This window comes from Schistocerca gregaria, chromosome 2 (assembly GCF_023897955.1).
Source record: "Schistocerca gregaria isolate iqSchGreg1 chromosome 2, iqSchGreg1.2, whole genome shotgun sequence".
Taxonomy (NCBI): domain Eukaryota; kingdom Metazoa; phylum Arthropoda; class Insecta; order Orthoptera; family Acrididae; genus Schistocerca; species Schistocerca gregaria.
Genome location: NC_064921.1, coordinates 986,035,097 through 986,049,261, shown reverse-complemented (window position 1 = coordinate 986,049,261; position 14,165 = coordinate 986,035,097). Strand labels below are relative to the sequence as shown.

General features: G+C 44.7%; 1 protein-coding gene across 2 annotated transcripts in view; it reads left to right on the top strand.

Annotated features, from left to right (window-relative positions):
* Positions 1–14,165, top strand: part of LOC126335471 (serpin B6-like) — a 60,108-nt gene that overhangs the window by 20,963 nt on the left and 24,980 nt on the right. For both annotated transcript variants that reach the window (XM_049998788.1, XM_049998787.1), the window contains exons 3-4: positions 2,811–2,990; positions 10,317–10,521. In XM_049998788.1, coding sequence (XP_049854745.1) covers positions 2,811–2,990; positions 10,317–10,521 — 385 coding nt within the window. The remainder of the gene's footprint in view (positions 1–2,810; positions 2,991–10,316; positions 10,522–14,165) is intronic.

The window sequence follows — 14,165 nt, the reverse complement described above, 5'->3', positions numbered from 1 at the left end:
CATGACTACTCTGCAATTCACATTTAAGTGCTTGGCAGAGGGTTCATCGAACCACAATCATACTATCTCTCTACTATTCCACTCCCGAACAGCGAGCGGGAAAAACGAACACCTAAACCTTTCTGTTCGAGCTCTGATTTCTCTTATTTTATTTTGATGATCATTCCTACCTATGTAGGTTGGGCTCAACAAAATATTTTCGCATTCGGAAGAGAAAGTTGGTGACTGAAATTTCGTAAAAAGGTCTCGCCGCGATGAGAAACGTCTATGCTGTAATGACTTCCATCCCAACTCGTGTATCATATCTGCCACACTCTCTCCCCTATAACGCGATAATACAAAACGAGCTGCCCTTCTTTGCACCCTCTCGATGTCCTCCGTCAATCCCACCTGGTAAGGATCCCACACCGCGCAGCAATATTCTAACAGAGGACGAACGAGTGTAGTGTAAGCTGTCTCTTTAGTGGACTTGTTGCATCTTCTAAGTGTCCTGCCAATGAAACGCAACCTTTGCCTTGCCTTCACGACAATATTATCTATGTGGTCCTTCCAACTGAAGTTGTTCGTAATTTTAACACCCAGGTACTTAGTTGAATTGACAGCCTTGAGAATTGTACTATTTATCGAGTAATCGAATTCCAACGGATTTCTTTTGGAACTCATGTGGATCATCTCACACTTTTCGTTATTTAGCGTCAACTGCCACCTGACACACCATACAGCAATCTTTTCTAAATCGCTTTGCAGCTGATACTGGTCTTCGGATGACCTTACTAGACGGTAAATTACAGCATCATCTGCGAACAGTCTAAGAGAACTGCTCAGATTGTCACCCAGGTCATTTATATAGATCAGTAACAGTAGCGGTCCCAGGACGCTTCCCTGGGGAACACCTGATATCACTTCAGTTTTACTCGATGATTTGCCGTCTATTACTACGAACTGCGACCTTCCTGACAGGAAATCACGAATCCAGTCGCACAACTGAGACGATACCCCATAGCTCCGCAGCTTGATTAGAAGTCGCTTGTGAGGAACGGTTCAAAAGCTTTCCGGAAATCTAGAAATACGGAATCAACTTGAGATCCCCTGTCGATAGCGACCATTACTTCGTGCGAATAAAGAGCTAGCTGCGTTGCACAAGAGCGATGTTTTCTGAAGCCATTCTGATTACGTGTCAATAGATCGCTCCCTTCGAGGTGATTCATAATGTTTGAATACAGTATATGCTCCAAAACCCTACTGCAAACCGACGTCAATGATATAGGTCTGTAGTTAAATGGATTACTCCTACTACCCTTCTTGAACACTGGTGCGACCTGCGCAATTTTCCAATCTGTAGGTACAGATCTATCGGTGAGCGAGCGGTTGTATATGAGTGCTAAGTAGGGAGCTATAGTATCAGCGTAATCTGAAAGGAACCTAATCGGTATACAATCTGGACCTGTAGACTTGCCCGTATCAAGCGATTTGAGTTGCTTCGCAACCCCTAAGGTATCTACTTCTAAGAAACTCATGCTAGCAGATGTTCGTGTTTCGAATTTTGGAATATTCCATTCGTCTTCCCTGGTGAAGGAATTTCGGAAAACTGCGTTCAATAACTCCGCTTTAGTGGCACAGTCGTCGATAACAGTACCATCGGCACTGCGCAGCGAAGGTATTGACTGCGTCTTGCCGCTTGTGTACTTTACATACGACCAGAATTTCTTCGGATTTTCTACCAAATTTCGAGACAATGTTTCGTTGTGGAACCTATTAAAGGCATCTCGCATAGAAGTACGCATAGAAGTACAAACCGACTATTGTTTGAAAATCGAATAGACCCCAGTATAGACTACATAGTAATAAGGATCCGTGGCATAGAGAAACAAATGTCAACAGGTCCGGATGGAATCCCAAATCGCTTTTTCAGAGAGTACTCTACAGCATTAGCTCCTTACCTAGCTGGTGACCCAAAAAAACTCAGGTGACTCCTGTATATAAGAGGGGCAAAAGAACGGATCCGCAAAATTACAGACCGATATCCCTAACATACATCTACTGCAGTGTCCTTGAACACATTCTCATTTCTCATATAATAAATTTTATTGGGACCGAGAATTTTGTGTCTACGAATCAGCATGGGTTTAGAAAGCATCGTTCTTGGAAAACTCAGCTTGCCCTTTTCTCACATGATGTACTGTGAACTATGGAAGAAGGGCAACAGGCAGATTTCACGTTTTTAGCTTTCCGGAAAGCGTTTGACACGACGCCCATTGCAGGCTGTTAAAGAAGGAACGAGGTTCAAAGATACGTGAGTGGCTTAAAGAGTTTTTAAGAACAGAACCAAATACGTTAACCTCGATGGACAGTGTTCATCAGAGACAAGGGTATGGTCAGCAGTGCCCCAGGGAACATGATAGGCTCGATGTTATTCTCTATGTATACGCATGATTTCGCAGACCAGGTGGGCAGCAACTTTCTGTCTTTACTGATGATGCTGGGATGTGCGGTAAGACGTCGAAGTTGAATGACTGTAGAAAGACATCGGAAAACAAGGAACAGACTGAGCACGAGAGGCAGGTGACGTGCTGTATAGAGATTTAGTAGGCAGAAGAAGATGTTAATGCGTACGTGACGTGCTGTATAGAGATTTAGTAGGCAGAAGAAGACGATATTAATACGTATGTCCACAGGGTACTTGTTTCAAATTCTGGGTCACACTTAAGCTGCTTTCCTGGTGCGTCCTTTTAAATGAACATTTCTGCTGTGTAAGAAATATTTCTATCCGCTGAAGATAGCTTGTCAACAATTTATGTTTTTGTTTCTAGGAGTTGGCCGGTGGGCAAGGTAACTTGTTCTTCTCACCTTGGAGCATACAAGTAATTCTGGCGCTTGCGTTTCTCGGATCTGGCGGACGGACAGCCCAGCAGATGGCGAGAGGTCTGCGTCTACCTGAAGACAAAAATGCCACTGAAGAAGGTTTCAGTGAAATACTGAAGCAGCTGAAGGTGACAAAGATTATATTATAAATTTCGTACTTTTGTAAGGTTCCTTTTAATACCAATGGGATTCTGAATTTATTTGACATTTTAAACAATAGAAAGCATTTCTTCCCACTCGCAGTGATAACTGTCAACAAAATTTCAGAGGTGTTATTTAGATGTTGTGCGTGTTGGTCCTATATGACACCCTTAGTAAGGCCAATCACTTTGTCTCCTACCTCTCTGATATCTTTTCCATCCCTGATGATCCCCAGTTCGATTACTCCCTCTCCCGGATGTTTGCGATCAAACTGGCACCTCTGTCCCTCCCCTCACACCTGGTTTCCAGTACTTGGACAACATTGCACACACGGAACTCAATGCCCCTATCACTACATGGGATCTCATTGCTACGCTCCGCACAAAATTCAACACTGCTCCTGGTCACGAGCGTGTCACCTACCGTCACCTTCATGAAGCTCCTGTCTCTTTCCTCGCCATCCTGGACAGGCTCTACAATGTAGTCCTGTCCACCGGTTACTACCCCGACCTGTGGAAAACCTCCCTATCCTGATGTTCCTTAAACTTGGTAAACCGCCGTCCGCCGTCTCCTCCTACCGTCCCATCAGCCTTACCTCGGTCTTCAGCAAGGTCCTGGAATCTGTCCTCACCTGACACATCCACCAGCATCTCCGCCAGCACCGCCTCCTTCGCGTTGCCCAGTGTGGCTTTCGGCCGTCCTTCTCTTCCGATGACCTTCTCCTTCACCTCACTCATATCCTTTCCGAACAGCTTAATTCCCGTCGCTCCACAATCTTCCTCTCCCTGGACCTCGAACGTGCTTATGACCGCTTATGGCATTCCGGTCTCCTCTTCAAGCTCCAAACCTTCGCTCTTCCCATTAACTACGTCCGTCTGATCGGCTCCTTTCTCTCCCGCCGTCCTTCCTACGTCACCATCGATAATGCGGATTCCTACATCTTTTTCCCCTCCGCCGGTGTGCCCCAAGGCTGTGGCCTCTCCCCCCTTCTGTACCTTTTGTATACGACGGACATGCCGTCGCCGTCACCCCCCATCCACCTTCTCCAGTTTGCTGATGACACCACCTTCCTTGCCCTTGCCCCCACCCTGCAGCGCTCCCAACACCTTCTCCAATCCCATCTTGACTGGTTCACTGCTTGGTGCAACCAGTGGTTGCTCAAGGTCAATCCCTCCGAAACCAAGGCGATCATTGTTGGCAAAACCACCCCTTCCTTCCGCCTCCTCGATTTCTATGTAACCATCTATGGCCGTCCTGTCGCCCTCAGCCCCACCCTCAATTACCTTGGCGTCACCCTCGACCGTCGCCTCTCCTGGACCCCCCCCATCTCTGGATAATCCAAGCCAAGGTACCCTCCCGACTCTGTCTCCTCAAGCACCTTTCCGGCCGTACGTGGGGTCTGGACCCCTCCACCATACTCCACACCTATAAATCCCTCATCTGCCCTATCCTTTGTTACACACATCCGGCCTGAATCTCCGCCCCCCTACCTTTTATAAATCCCTTCAGATCCTTGAACGCCATGCTCTCTGCCTTGCCTATTGCATCTGTCTCCCCTCCCCCACGCAGGTCCTGTATGACCTCATTCCGTTCCCCCACCTCCTCCTTTTCCTTGAAAGGATACAGATCCTGTACTCCTTCCATAAACTCGATCATCCTCGCCCGCTTGTCTCACCCATCCTCTCCCACCCCCGCTCACTGCCGCGCCTGTATTCCCACATCCCGCCCGGTCTTCATCTCTCCACCCTCCTTACTCTCTCCCAAGGTGGCTTCCGCCAGCTCCCCCTCCCTGATGATGTTCTCCTCCCCTCCATCTACCCCTCCTATCAACTCTTTCATGCTCCCCTCCCACTTCCTGTGTCTTTTCCTTTGGGCACCCTCCCTTCCCTCTCTCTCCTTTTACCCCCACCGCCCTTCCCCCACCCCTCTTCCCCCGGGCTTCCCTCCCCCTTCCTCCCTTCCTCCCTCCCCCCTATCCCCCTGTCTGTGGCATCTCTGCTCTCCCCTCTCCCTCTCCCACCCCACCTCCTCCTCTCATGGCAGGACCCCGGACTCGTACACGCTCAGTGGACATTTGCGCACCGGAGATCAGTGTCTTGTGTGTGTGCCTTCGTTTTGTGTTTAGTGTTCTTTCGCCATCACGCCAGCACTGTTCACCTGTGCCGTCAGTGTTCTGTGCGCGGTGTCATCGGGTTTTAGTGTTTTTTCTCGTACAGCGTGAACGGCTTCATGTTTCTTGTTTTTCATGTCTACAGTTTTTGCCCACCATTTTTATTGTCTTATCTGTACCACCTTTGGCGAATTTTTATTGTACCATTAACGGCTGAAGAGCAGCGTACGATGCTGCTGACATCCCACCTTTGTATAAGGTGCTTAAAATAACAATAAAGAAGAAGAAAAATTGGTCCTGTAAGTGCTCTCTTGCACTTATTCGTCAACTTCCGTTAAATTGCGAAACTTTTGTAGAAATGTGATACTAATTTCACTGTTTACACGATTCCAGGCACTACACTAAACAGCATTCCAGTTGATAGACATCCCTCTGCAACTAACAAGTTTTTCTTCTTCACACTAATTCTTCCACTTCGTGTACTTTTTCATTCTCCTCTTTTAGCAAGCCACTTAACAGTTTTTCAACTCTTTTAACGCATCATATCCACAGAATCAATTTTTTCTGTAACTTTTCTCTGTTTTCATTATCTTTATATTTCTTTCTTGTGGTTTTGTATATCTTCTTTTAATTTGATTTCTAAGCAATCTGTATTGATGTTTAATGTTTGAAGTCCTTACAATCTTCTGTCAGATAGAACTAAGACATTTGTGGCACCTTATTTGTTGCTTGTGTTGAAATTGTGCTGGACGTGTTCCTCCTCATTTAAGTTATGATCATAAGAAGCTACCTTCAGTGCTTTCGTGTACGCCCTTGAAGCTGAAATGTTCAAATTCGCTAGATTATTTCAAGATTAGTATAGATTTGACTTAATTCTTATGAATTTAATCTTTTTGGTTGTCACTACTGTGTTGTGATAGTTCAGGGCCGAGCATCCCAGTTTTAAATACATCTATGCATGCTGCAGCTGAGTTTTAATTTTCTTTGTTTTTCAGGTAATTTTAAAGTTTCCTTCAATCTTATTTGTATCCTCAATCGCATGTTCATCAACAATTTTGCTTTACAGTTGTGCACTCTGCTGTAACTATAAGTTTATCTCTTGGGTAACGTCCTTTATTAATTTATGAACGTTTACATACAGTATGTTCCGTATCTTATAAGAGTTGGATGTAATCTGTGGGGAGGCTCAAACTAGAGACAAGAAATCCAACATCAATCTAATATCAGACCCTCTGTGTAGAGAATATTACCGGATAGCGTGGCACCTATATACATTTGTACAGATCCAAATGCAGTTTCGCTATGGACAAAAAATAAAATGGCTTTAATTACCAGACCGCGCCATACCACCAAAACTTTGCGTCATTTTTTCCAGCTGGACTGTCATAAATGCTCAGAAAAAAAACTGGTCATATACTTGGTATGCGGCCCATTTCACGGAACCATTCAGTAACCATGGCAACTTCCGATGTACTGGACGTACAATCTTATCCACAGAAGCTACATTGGTGGACTACAAGCGACAAAGGTGTGGCAGAAAGTACAGTGAAAAGTTTCAAAAGTTTGTAGTCATCATACCCCTGTTTGCGTTGACGAGAAATGCAAGCTGTAAGTAAACGAGGACCGACCACGCTCTCGGAGAGTTCATTGTCTTTGTTTTCGTTGTTTTGTTGTGGTATTCGGTTCGAAAGCTGGTTAAATGGAGCTCTGCACGCCACTTTATCCTGCGAAAATCTCTACATCTCCGAATAACTAGTGTAATCCACTTCTGTTTGAACCTGTTTATTGTACTCGTCTTTTGGTCTCCTTCTGCAATTTTTGCTCCCTACATTTCCCTCCAGAAACAAACTGACAGTACTTTGAATGCCTCAGACCGTGTCCTATCAACCAGTCTCTCAGTTTAGTCAAGTTATGCCACAAATTTCTTTTCTCCCCAATTTTATTCAGTACCTCCTTATTAGTTACGCGATCTACCCATCTAACCTTCAGCATTCTTCTGTAGCGCGGTATTTTGTCTGATCTGTTTATCACCCACGTTTCACTTCCGTACATGGCTGTACTCCAGACAATGCCTATAGAACACACTTTCCACCACATAAATTTATATCCGATGTTTACGAATCTGTATTTTTCAGAAACGCTTCTCTTTTCTGGAGCAGAATGAATATCCTAATCCCGAAGAAGAGATTAAGCACAAAGAATTTTAGTTTGAAGAATTAATATTAAAAAAGAAAAGGCAGAGAAAGAAAAAGTAAAACTTTAAAAAGTAAAGAAAAAACCCAAACATAACAGTTCAGTCGCTCATGTACGTCCGAAATGCAATTTCAATCTGTTAGGAAGTTTCAGTGCTCAAGAAAATGTCGAACGAAATTATAAATGACCTCTTTAGTGTATGGCTTACGCTTTCTTACAGTTTCTCCATTAAATATGAGTCTTTTTTCTGCTTTCTTCGCCGCTAGACATGTGTGATCGTTTCACCTTGAATTACCTGGACAGAAAATGCTGGATACTTGACGATTGTGACTGATTCCAGTGGCTGATCATCGACAGCGTAATAAAACGACGTCGGATCTTTTCGGCTCTTTACTCACATTGCTTCACATTCATTTATGTGAATACTCACACGGATAGCGGAGAATGCTGAAGCACACGCTTCAGGGGGGCGCGGCGAGGAGCCGGCGTCGCATCGAATCCGCCTCGCGCTTGGATGTGATTTTTAGGCGGATTCTGGATTAAACCACTTTTCAGACTAAATACCAGGCTACTACCCATGTCCCACCTCAGATACACACTTCGCAAACGCTAATAAAAGATTATCACACGTGAACGAGAGATATACACTATGCACAGACATCTTCACAGGGTGAGATTGGTGGTGTCAGGAAGGTGCATCCTGCGAGCAAATGTTACTGACACGGCCTGAACCAATATATAAAATGCTAGTCACATAGAGCAACGCCAAAAAAGGAATGAAGGAAATCTGCTGGTAGTCTTTTGCATTAATTGGGATGGTGCAATAGTTGATATTGCACTTGAATTACGCGAGAGCGGGGTTCAAATCCTGTCCGCTCATTCAGATTTAGGTTTTCACAAGTCTCAGACCGATTTATGAGTGCCAGGATGGTTCCTCTAACGCTCCCTATTTCCTTCCTCTCCTTGTCTAATCCGATATCGTCGTCCAGTAGACATTCTACATTATCCTTTCTTACTCGCAACTTTCGCGTCAGTCGATAGTAATCTGGAAGTCTCTCTGAATTAAAGAACGCCTTTCTAATAATGTAATCTTCATGCAGTCTACTGCCATATACATGGTGGTCCAGCTGCCCCTGCCGATGGGTTTTATGCAACCCCTAATGCCTTCAAATAGCATGCGCAAAACTTTCAGATTCTCACGCTCGCTACAAGCAACCCATTAGCGTCTCTCTCTCTCTCTCGACAGTACCAGCCGCGTGATTCCGGACTGAAGCGCCTATAACCGCTCGGCCACCGCGGTCGGCTAGTCTTCATATTATTTAAGAAACAAAATCAGTATCCAGAAGAACCACCTCAGGCCGTAATAACGGCTTTGATACTCCTGGGCATTGAGTCAAACAGAACAGCTTCAACACGATACCACAGTTCACCAAGAGTAGTGACTGGCGTATTGCGACGAGCCAGTTGCTCGGCCACCATTGACCACACGTTTTCAATTGGTGAGAGATCTGGAGAATGTACTAGTCAGGGCGTCAGTCGAACATTTTCTGTATCCAGAAAGGCCCGTACAGGACCTGCAACATGCGGACGTGCATTATCCTGCTGAAATGTAGGGTTTCGCAGGGATCGAATGAAGGGTAGTCACGGGTCGTAACACATCTGAAATGTAACGTCCACTGTTCAAAGTGCCGTCAATGCGAACAAGAGGTGACCGAGACGTGTAACCAATGGCACCCCATACCATCACGCCGGGTGATACGCCAGTATGGCGATGACGAATACACGCTTCCAATGTGTGTTCACCGCGATGTCGCAAACAGGGATGCGACCATCATGATGCTGTAAACAAAACCTGGATTCATCCGAAAAAATGACGTTTTGCCATTCGTGCACCCAGGTCCGTCGTTGAGAACACCATCGCAGGCGCTCCTGTCTGTGATGCAGCGTCGAGGGTAACCACTGCCACGGTCTCCGAGCTGATATTCCATGCTGCTGCAAACGCCGTCGAACTGTTCGTGCAGATGGTTGTTGTCTTGCAAACGTCCCCGTCTGTTGACTGAGAGATCGAGACGTGGCTGCACGATCAGTTACAGCCATGCGGATAAGATGCCTGTCATCTCGACTGCTAGTGATATGAGGCCGTTGGGATCCAGCACGGCGTTCCGTATTACCCTCCTGAACCCACCGAGTCCATATTCTGCTAAAAGTCATTGGATCTCGATCAACGCGAGTAGCAATGTCGAAATACGATAAACCGCAAGGCTACAATCCGACCTTTATCAAAGTCGGAAACGTGATGGTACGCATTTCTCCTTACACGAGGCATCACAACAACGTTTCACCAGTCAACGCCGGTCAACTGCTGTTTGTGTATGAGAAATCGGTTGGAAACTTGCCTCATGTCAGCACGTTGTAGGTGCCGCCACCCGCGCCAACCTTGTGCGAATGCTCTGAAAAGCTAATCGTTTGCATATCACAGCATCTTCTTTCTGTCGGTTAAATTTCGTGTCTGTAGCACGTCACCTTCGTGGTGTAGCAGTTTTAATGGTCAGTAGAGTAGGTGCCGGTGTGGAAGTGTAGTGAGGGATTTACGACATCGAGGAACAGGATCACTTAGGAACTTAGCTGCGCTACTAGCTGTCTTTTGGATATCACGGACGGAGAAAGCTGGTGTCACAAAGATGACCACTACAAAGGAATTGTTTGAACTTCCCACCTGGTCCAGTGGCGTAAGTTCTGCCAACAACATTTCTTAAATTTTTAAATACTTTACAAATTACTTTAAGGTGAGGGCCTGAGCATACTTCAGTTACTACTATCTCTTCGAGCTGTCCTCTGCGAGCAGAAGATCCGTTCCGCAATCATCAACGAAAATTTTTTTTCGTGTTCTCCGAACGCCACTTTCCTCTAGTCATCTAGAACTCCAGGAAACAGCATTTCCTCGTTTGTTGTTTTTAAGGAGACGTGGTTCGTTGAGAGCAGTAATTAATGTTTGCGTACTTTGCTTCAGGAATCCGACGATGTTATCCTTAGAGTAGCCAACAGGATATTTGTGAAGCAGAATTTTACCGTTAAAGAGCGGTTCAAGCAGTCCGCGAAAACATTCATGGCTGGAGCAGAAGAAATGGATTTTAAGGACCGAGGAGCGGCTGGAGCAATAAATTCTTGGGTAGCAGGCATAACAAATGGAAGAATAAAAGAAGTAATTGGAAAAGGTAAGTGACTTAACGTTCATCAGGTTTTATCTTATCGTTTACAAATTTTGTTGTGACTTTATAATAATGTCAGTGTGGCTTTAAATCGTTTTTAACATCGAAAAGTTTGTGCTAACTATATTATTTCTGCTTTACTCCTGCTGCACGTCACCCGTTTCATGAAGAAATCTTTATTTATGCTTGTCGTGTGTGGCAGCCTACACACAATAAGTGCGCCATAAAGAAATGAAAACGCGCTTGATAATAAGAATTACTCTCGGAAAGACACCATGTGTCAGACGAAGCCAATTCGGCTTTCCAAACGGGTGCAGCTGAGAGGTTGTACGCATTAGATACCTGATTCTTCAAAATATTCCATGCAGAAACAAATTCTAACTCACTACAAAGCCGCTCACAATATTACTTCCAAATGCCAAGATGATACGTGCAACAGGTACCTGTTAATTCCAAGTATTAAACATAAACTAGTATTTCATGAAAGATCACCAGGTGGCTGTAACAAAATCTGCACAATGTCCTCCCTGACATGGCTTAGCGACTGCCTTATAATCAAACGTAATAACAGTATAAAATGTGCCAAAGGAACAGCTTCCCTATGCTAGAGTCACCCACGCTCTATATCCATTCAATGATACCATTAACAGAGCTACATAAAAGACATAACATTTGATGATGGTGCACTAAATCAGTTCTTCTTAAACTGGTAACAGTGGACAGTAACTTGTAACACGCGGCGTGCGAAAGCACTATTGTACTTCTTTTTAAGTTACGCCTCGCAAAAAATTTGTGCCCACTTAGGTGGGAACTTCTTCTAAGAGGTTACATTTAAAATATATTTATACTAACTAGGACAGTACTAGATACTGAAGTCAGTGGTGGCTAATTTTCGCAAACGGCTCTTTAGGGCACCCGTGTTTACTGGAATGTTTTTGCTTCTGTTATCCTCCACTTTCACCAGTGTCAGTTTCCCCAATTTATCATATAAACCCAGTGTCCAAATTTTACACTTGGTGCCCCAATCAGCCACTTGTGTCTTAAAGTGGCCCTGCTTGTGGTCCAGCCTTTCACCATTACGTAATAACTCAAGACGCTAGAGATGTATCATATTATCTCCTCAAAAATCTTCGAAACATATAGAAACAAAGCAAACAAATTTTGCCAAACACTTTTCACGAGAATGTAATTTAAGTGAGCAGAATTCTTTCCAACGACGATTTCCCGACAACGAAGCAACAGAAATATAGCAGTAAAACGAAAAGAACGAAAACGCTTTCACTTTTGTGAGGAGGTTTCAATAAGTAATGCCACACATTTTTTCCTTTAAAAGTAGGTTGATTTTATTCAAGATTCCAATACAGCATGTTATTCACCACTCTTTTGCCTGCAAAATCCTATTTTTCGACTTATACCTGTTCAATGAACATCAACAAAAGCAAAACGAGGATAATGGAATGTAGTCGAATTAAGTCGAGTGATGCTGAGGGAATTAGATTGGGAGAGATATGAGACACTTAAAGTAGTAAAGAAGTTTTTCTAGTTGGGGAGCAAAATAACTGATGATGGTCGAAGGAGAGAGGATATAAAATGTAGACTGGCAATGGCAAGGAAAGCGTTTCTGAAGAAGAGAAATTTGTTAACATCGAGTATTGATGTTTCTGAAAGTACTTCTATGGAGTGTAGCCATGTATGGAAGTGAAACATGGACGATAAATAGTTTGGACAAGAAGAGAATAGAAGCTTTCGAAATGTGGTGCTACAGAAGAATGCTGAAGATTAGATGGGTAGATCACATAACTAATGAGGAGGTACTGAAAGGGATTGGGGAGAAGAGGAGTTTGTGGCACAAGTTGACTAGAAGAAGGCATCGGTTGGTAGGACATGTTCTGAGGCATCAAGGGATCACCAATTTAGTATTGGAGGGCAGGGTGGAGGGTAAAAATCGTAGAGGGAGACCAAGAGAATGCACTTAGCAGATTAAGAAGGATGTTTTTGCAGTAGGTACTGGGAGATGAAGAAGCTTGCACAGGATAGAGTAGCATGGAGAGCTGCATCAAACCAGTCTCAGGACTGAAGACCACAAAAACAACAACAACAACACATGTTCAATGCGACGGCCTTATGCCGCCTTGATGGGAGGGCCAATACAACCATATGGTACCACTCTACTGGTCGAAGCCAACATTTTGCTGCATCAATAACCTCCCCATCATCCACGTACTGCTTCACTTGGAGTGCATCCTTCATTGGGCCAAACAAATAGAAGTTGAAAGGTGCGAGATCAGGGGTGTAGGGTGCATGCGGAAGAACAGTGCAACGACGTTTTGTATGTTCCTCTGGGGCGCACATACTTGTGTGAGCCTTGCGCTGCTTCTTAAGTTTCATCAGTATCCTGAGGGTAGTACAATACACTTTAGAGGTGATCGTTGCGCTGTGAGAGAGGACTTCAAACAGAATAATCCCTTCAGAGTCCCATAAGACTGTTGCCGTGACTTAACCGGCTCAGGGTGCGGCTTTCAAGTTTTTTTCGGAGGGGTGGTGGTGTGGCGCCGTTTTGTTTCCGGTTCGAAGTGATGTACACATGTTTCGTCGCCTGTGATGATGTCCGACAAAAAATTGTAACGATGAGCCTCGTAACGCTTAATCAATGCCGCACAGGTGGTCCTTTATCACTCTTTATGGTGTTTTTATGGCGGCGAGGAACGCAACGGTCTCACACCTTTGAGTATCCCAAAAGGTGAACAAGTGTGTCAACGCTACCAAGAGAGACATCCAATTGTGCAGCGAGGTGTTTGACTGCGATCCGTAGGTAACCTCGAATAAGAGTGTCGGCACAATCCAACGTTTGAAGTCACAGCTGCGTGCGGCTGGCCGGAACGCTTGAGACGGGACAGGTTTGCGCAGACTAGTTCCGATGATGACAGACGCCTCACCCAACGACTCATTGTGCCTCTGTTCACTGCCAGGTTTTCGCAGACATTTTGCTAGCGCATATGAATATATCCGATGCTCTGGTTTCCGCTAAAAGAAACTCAGTGACAGCTTTCTGCTTGGAACGAACGTCCGTTACTGACACCATTTTGAAGGTTACGTATTTCCCCACCACCTATCGGAACTTCATGAAAACTATAGTGACTGCAGCGGCAATATCCCACGATGTCCCACAACCAAATCTGAATTTTTTTTAACCGTAATTGGCATGATTACGCTTAATCCATATGCTGGCCACGTCACACTGGTCGTGAATAATTTGAAACAATGCCATCTACTTAACTGCAATGTAGTGGCAGAAAAATGAAAGTGGCCAGGTACAATGCAACGTAACTGCTTATAGAATTTTGAACTGGTAATTATGTAAATGGATTTTAACTTATCTTTTCTTCACACTTATAAATCCTTGATCTGCCTCATCCTTTGTTATGCCATTGCCATTGCTTGGATTTCTGCCCCTCCTAGGTCCTATAACGCCCTCCAAATCCTCGAGCAGCATGCACTCCATCTCGCCTTCCGTACCAACCTTCCATCCCCCACACGCATCCTCTATGACCTCATCCCTTCCTCCACCGTCTCCTTTCCCTTGAACACATTCGCACCCTGTATATTGTCCGCCGACTAGATCACCCCCACCCCCTGGTGTCCCCCTTCCT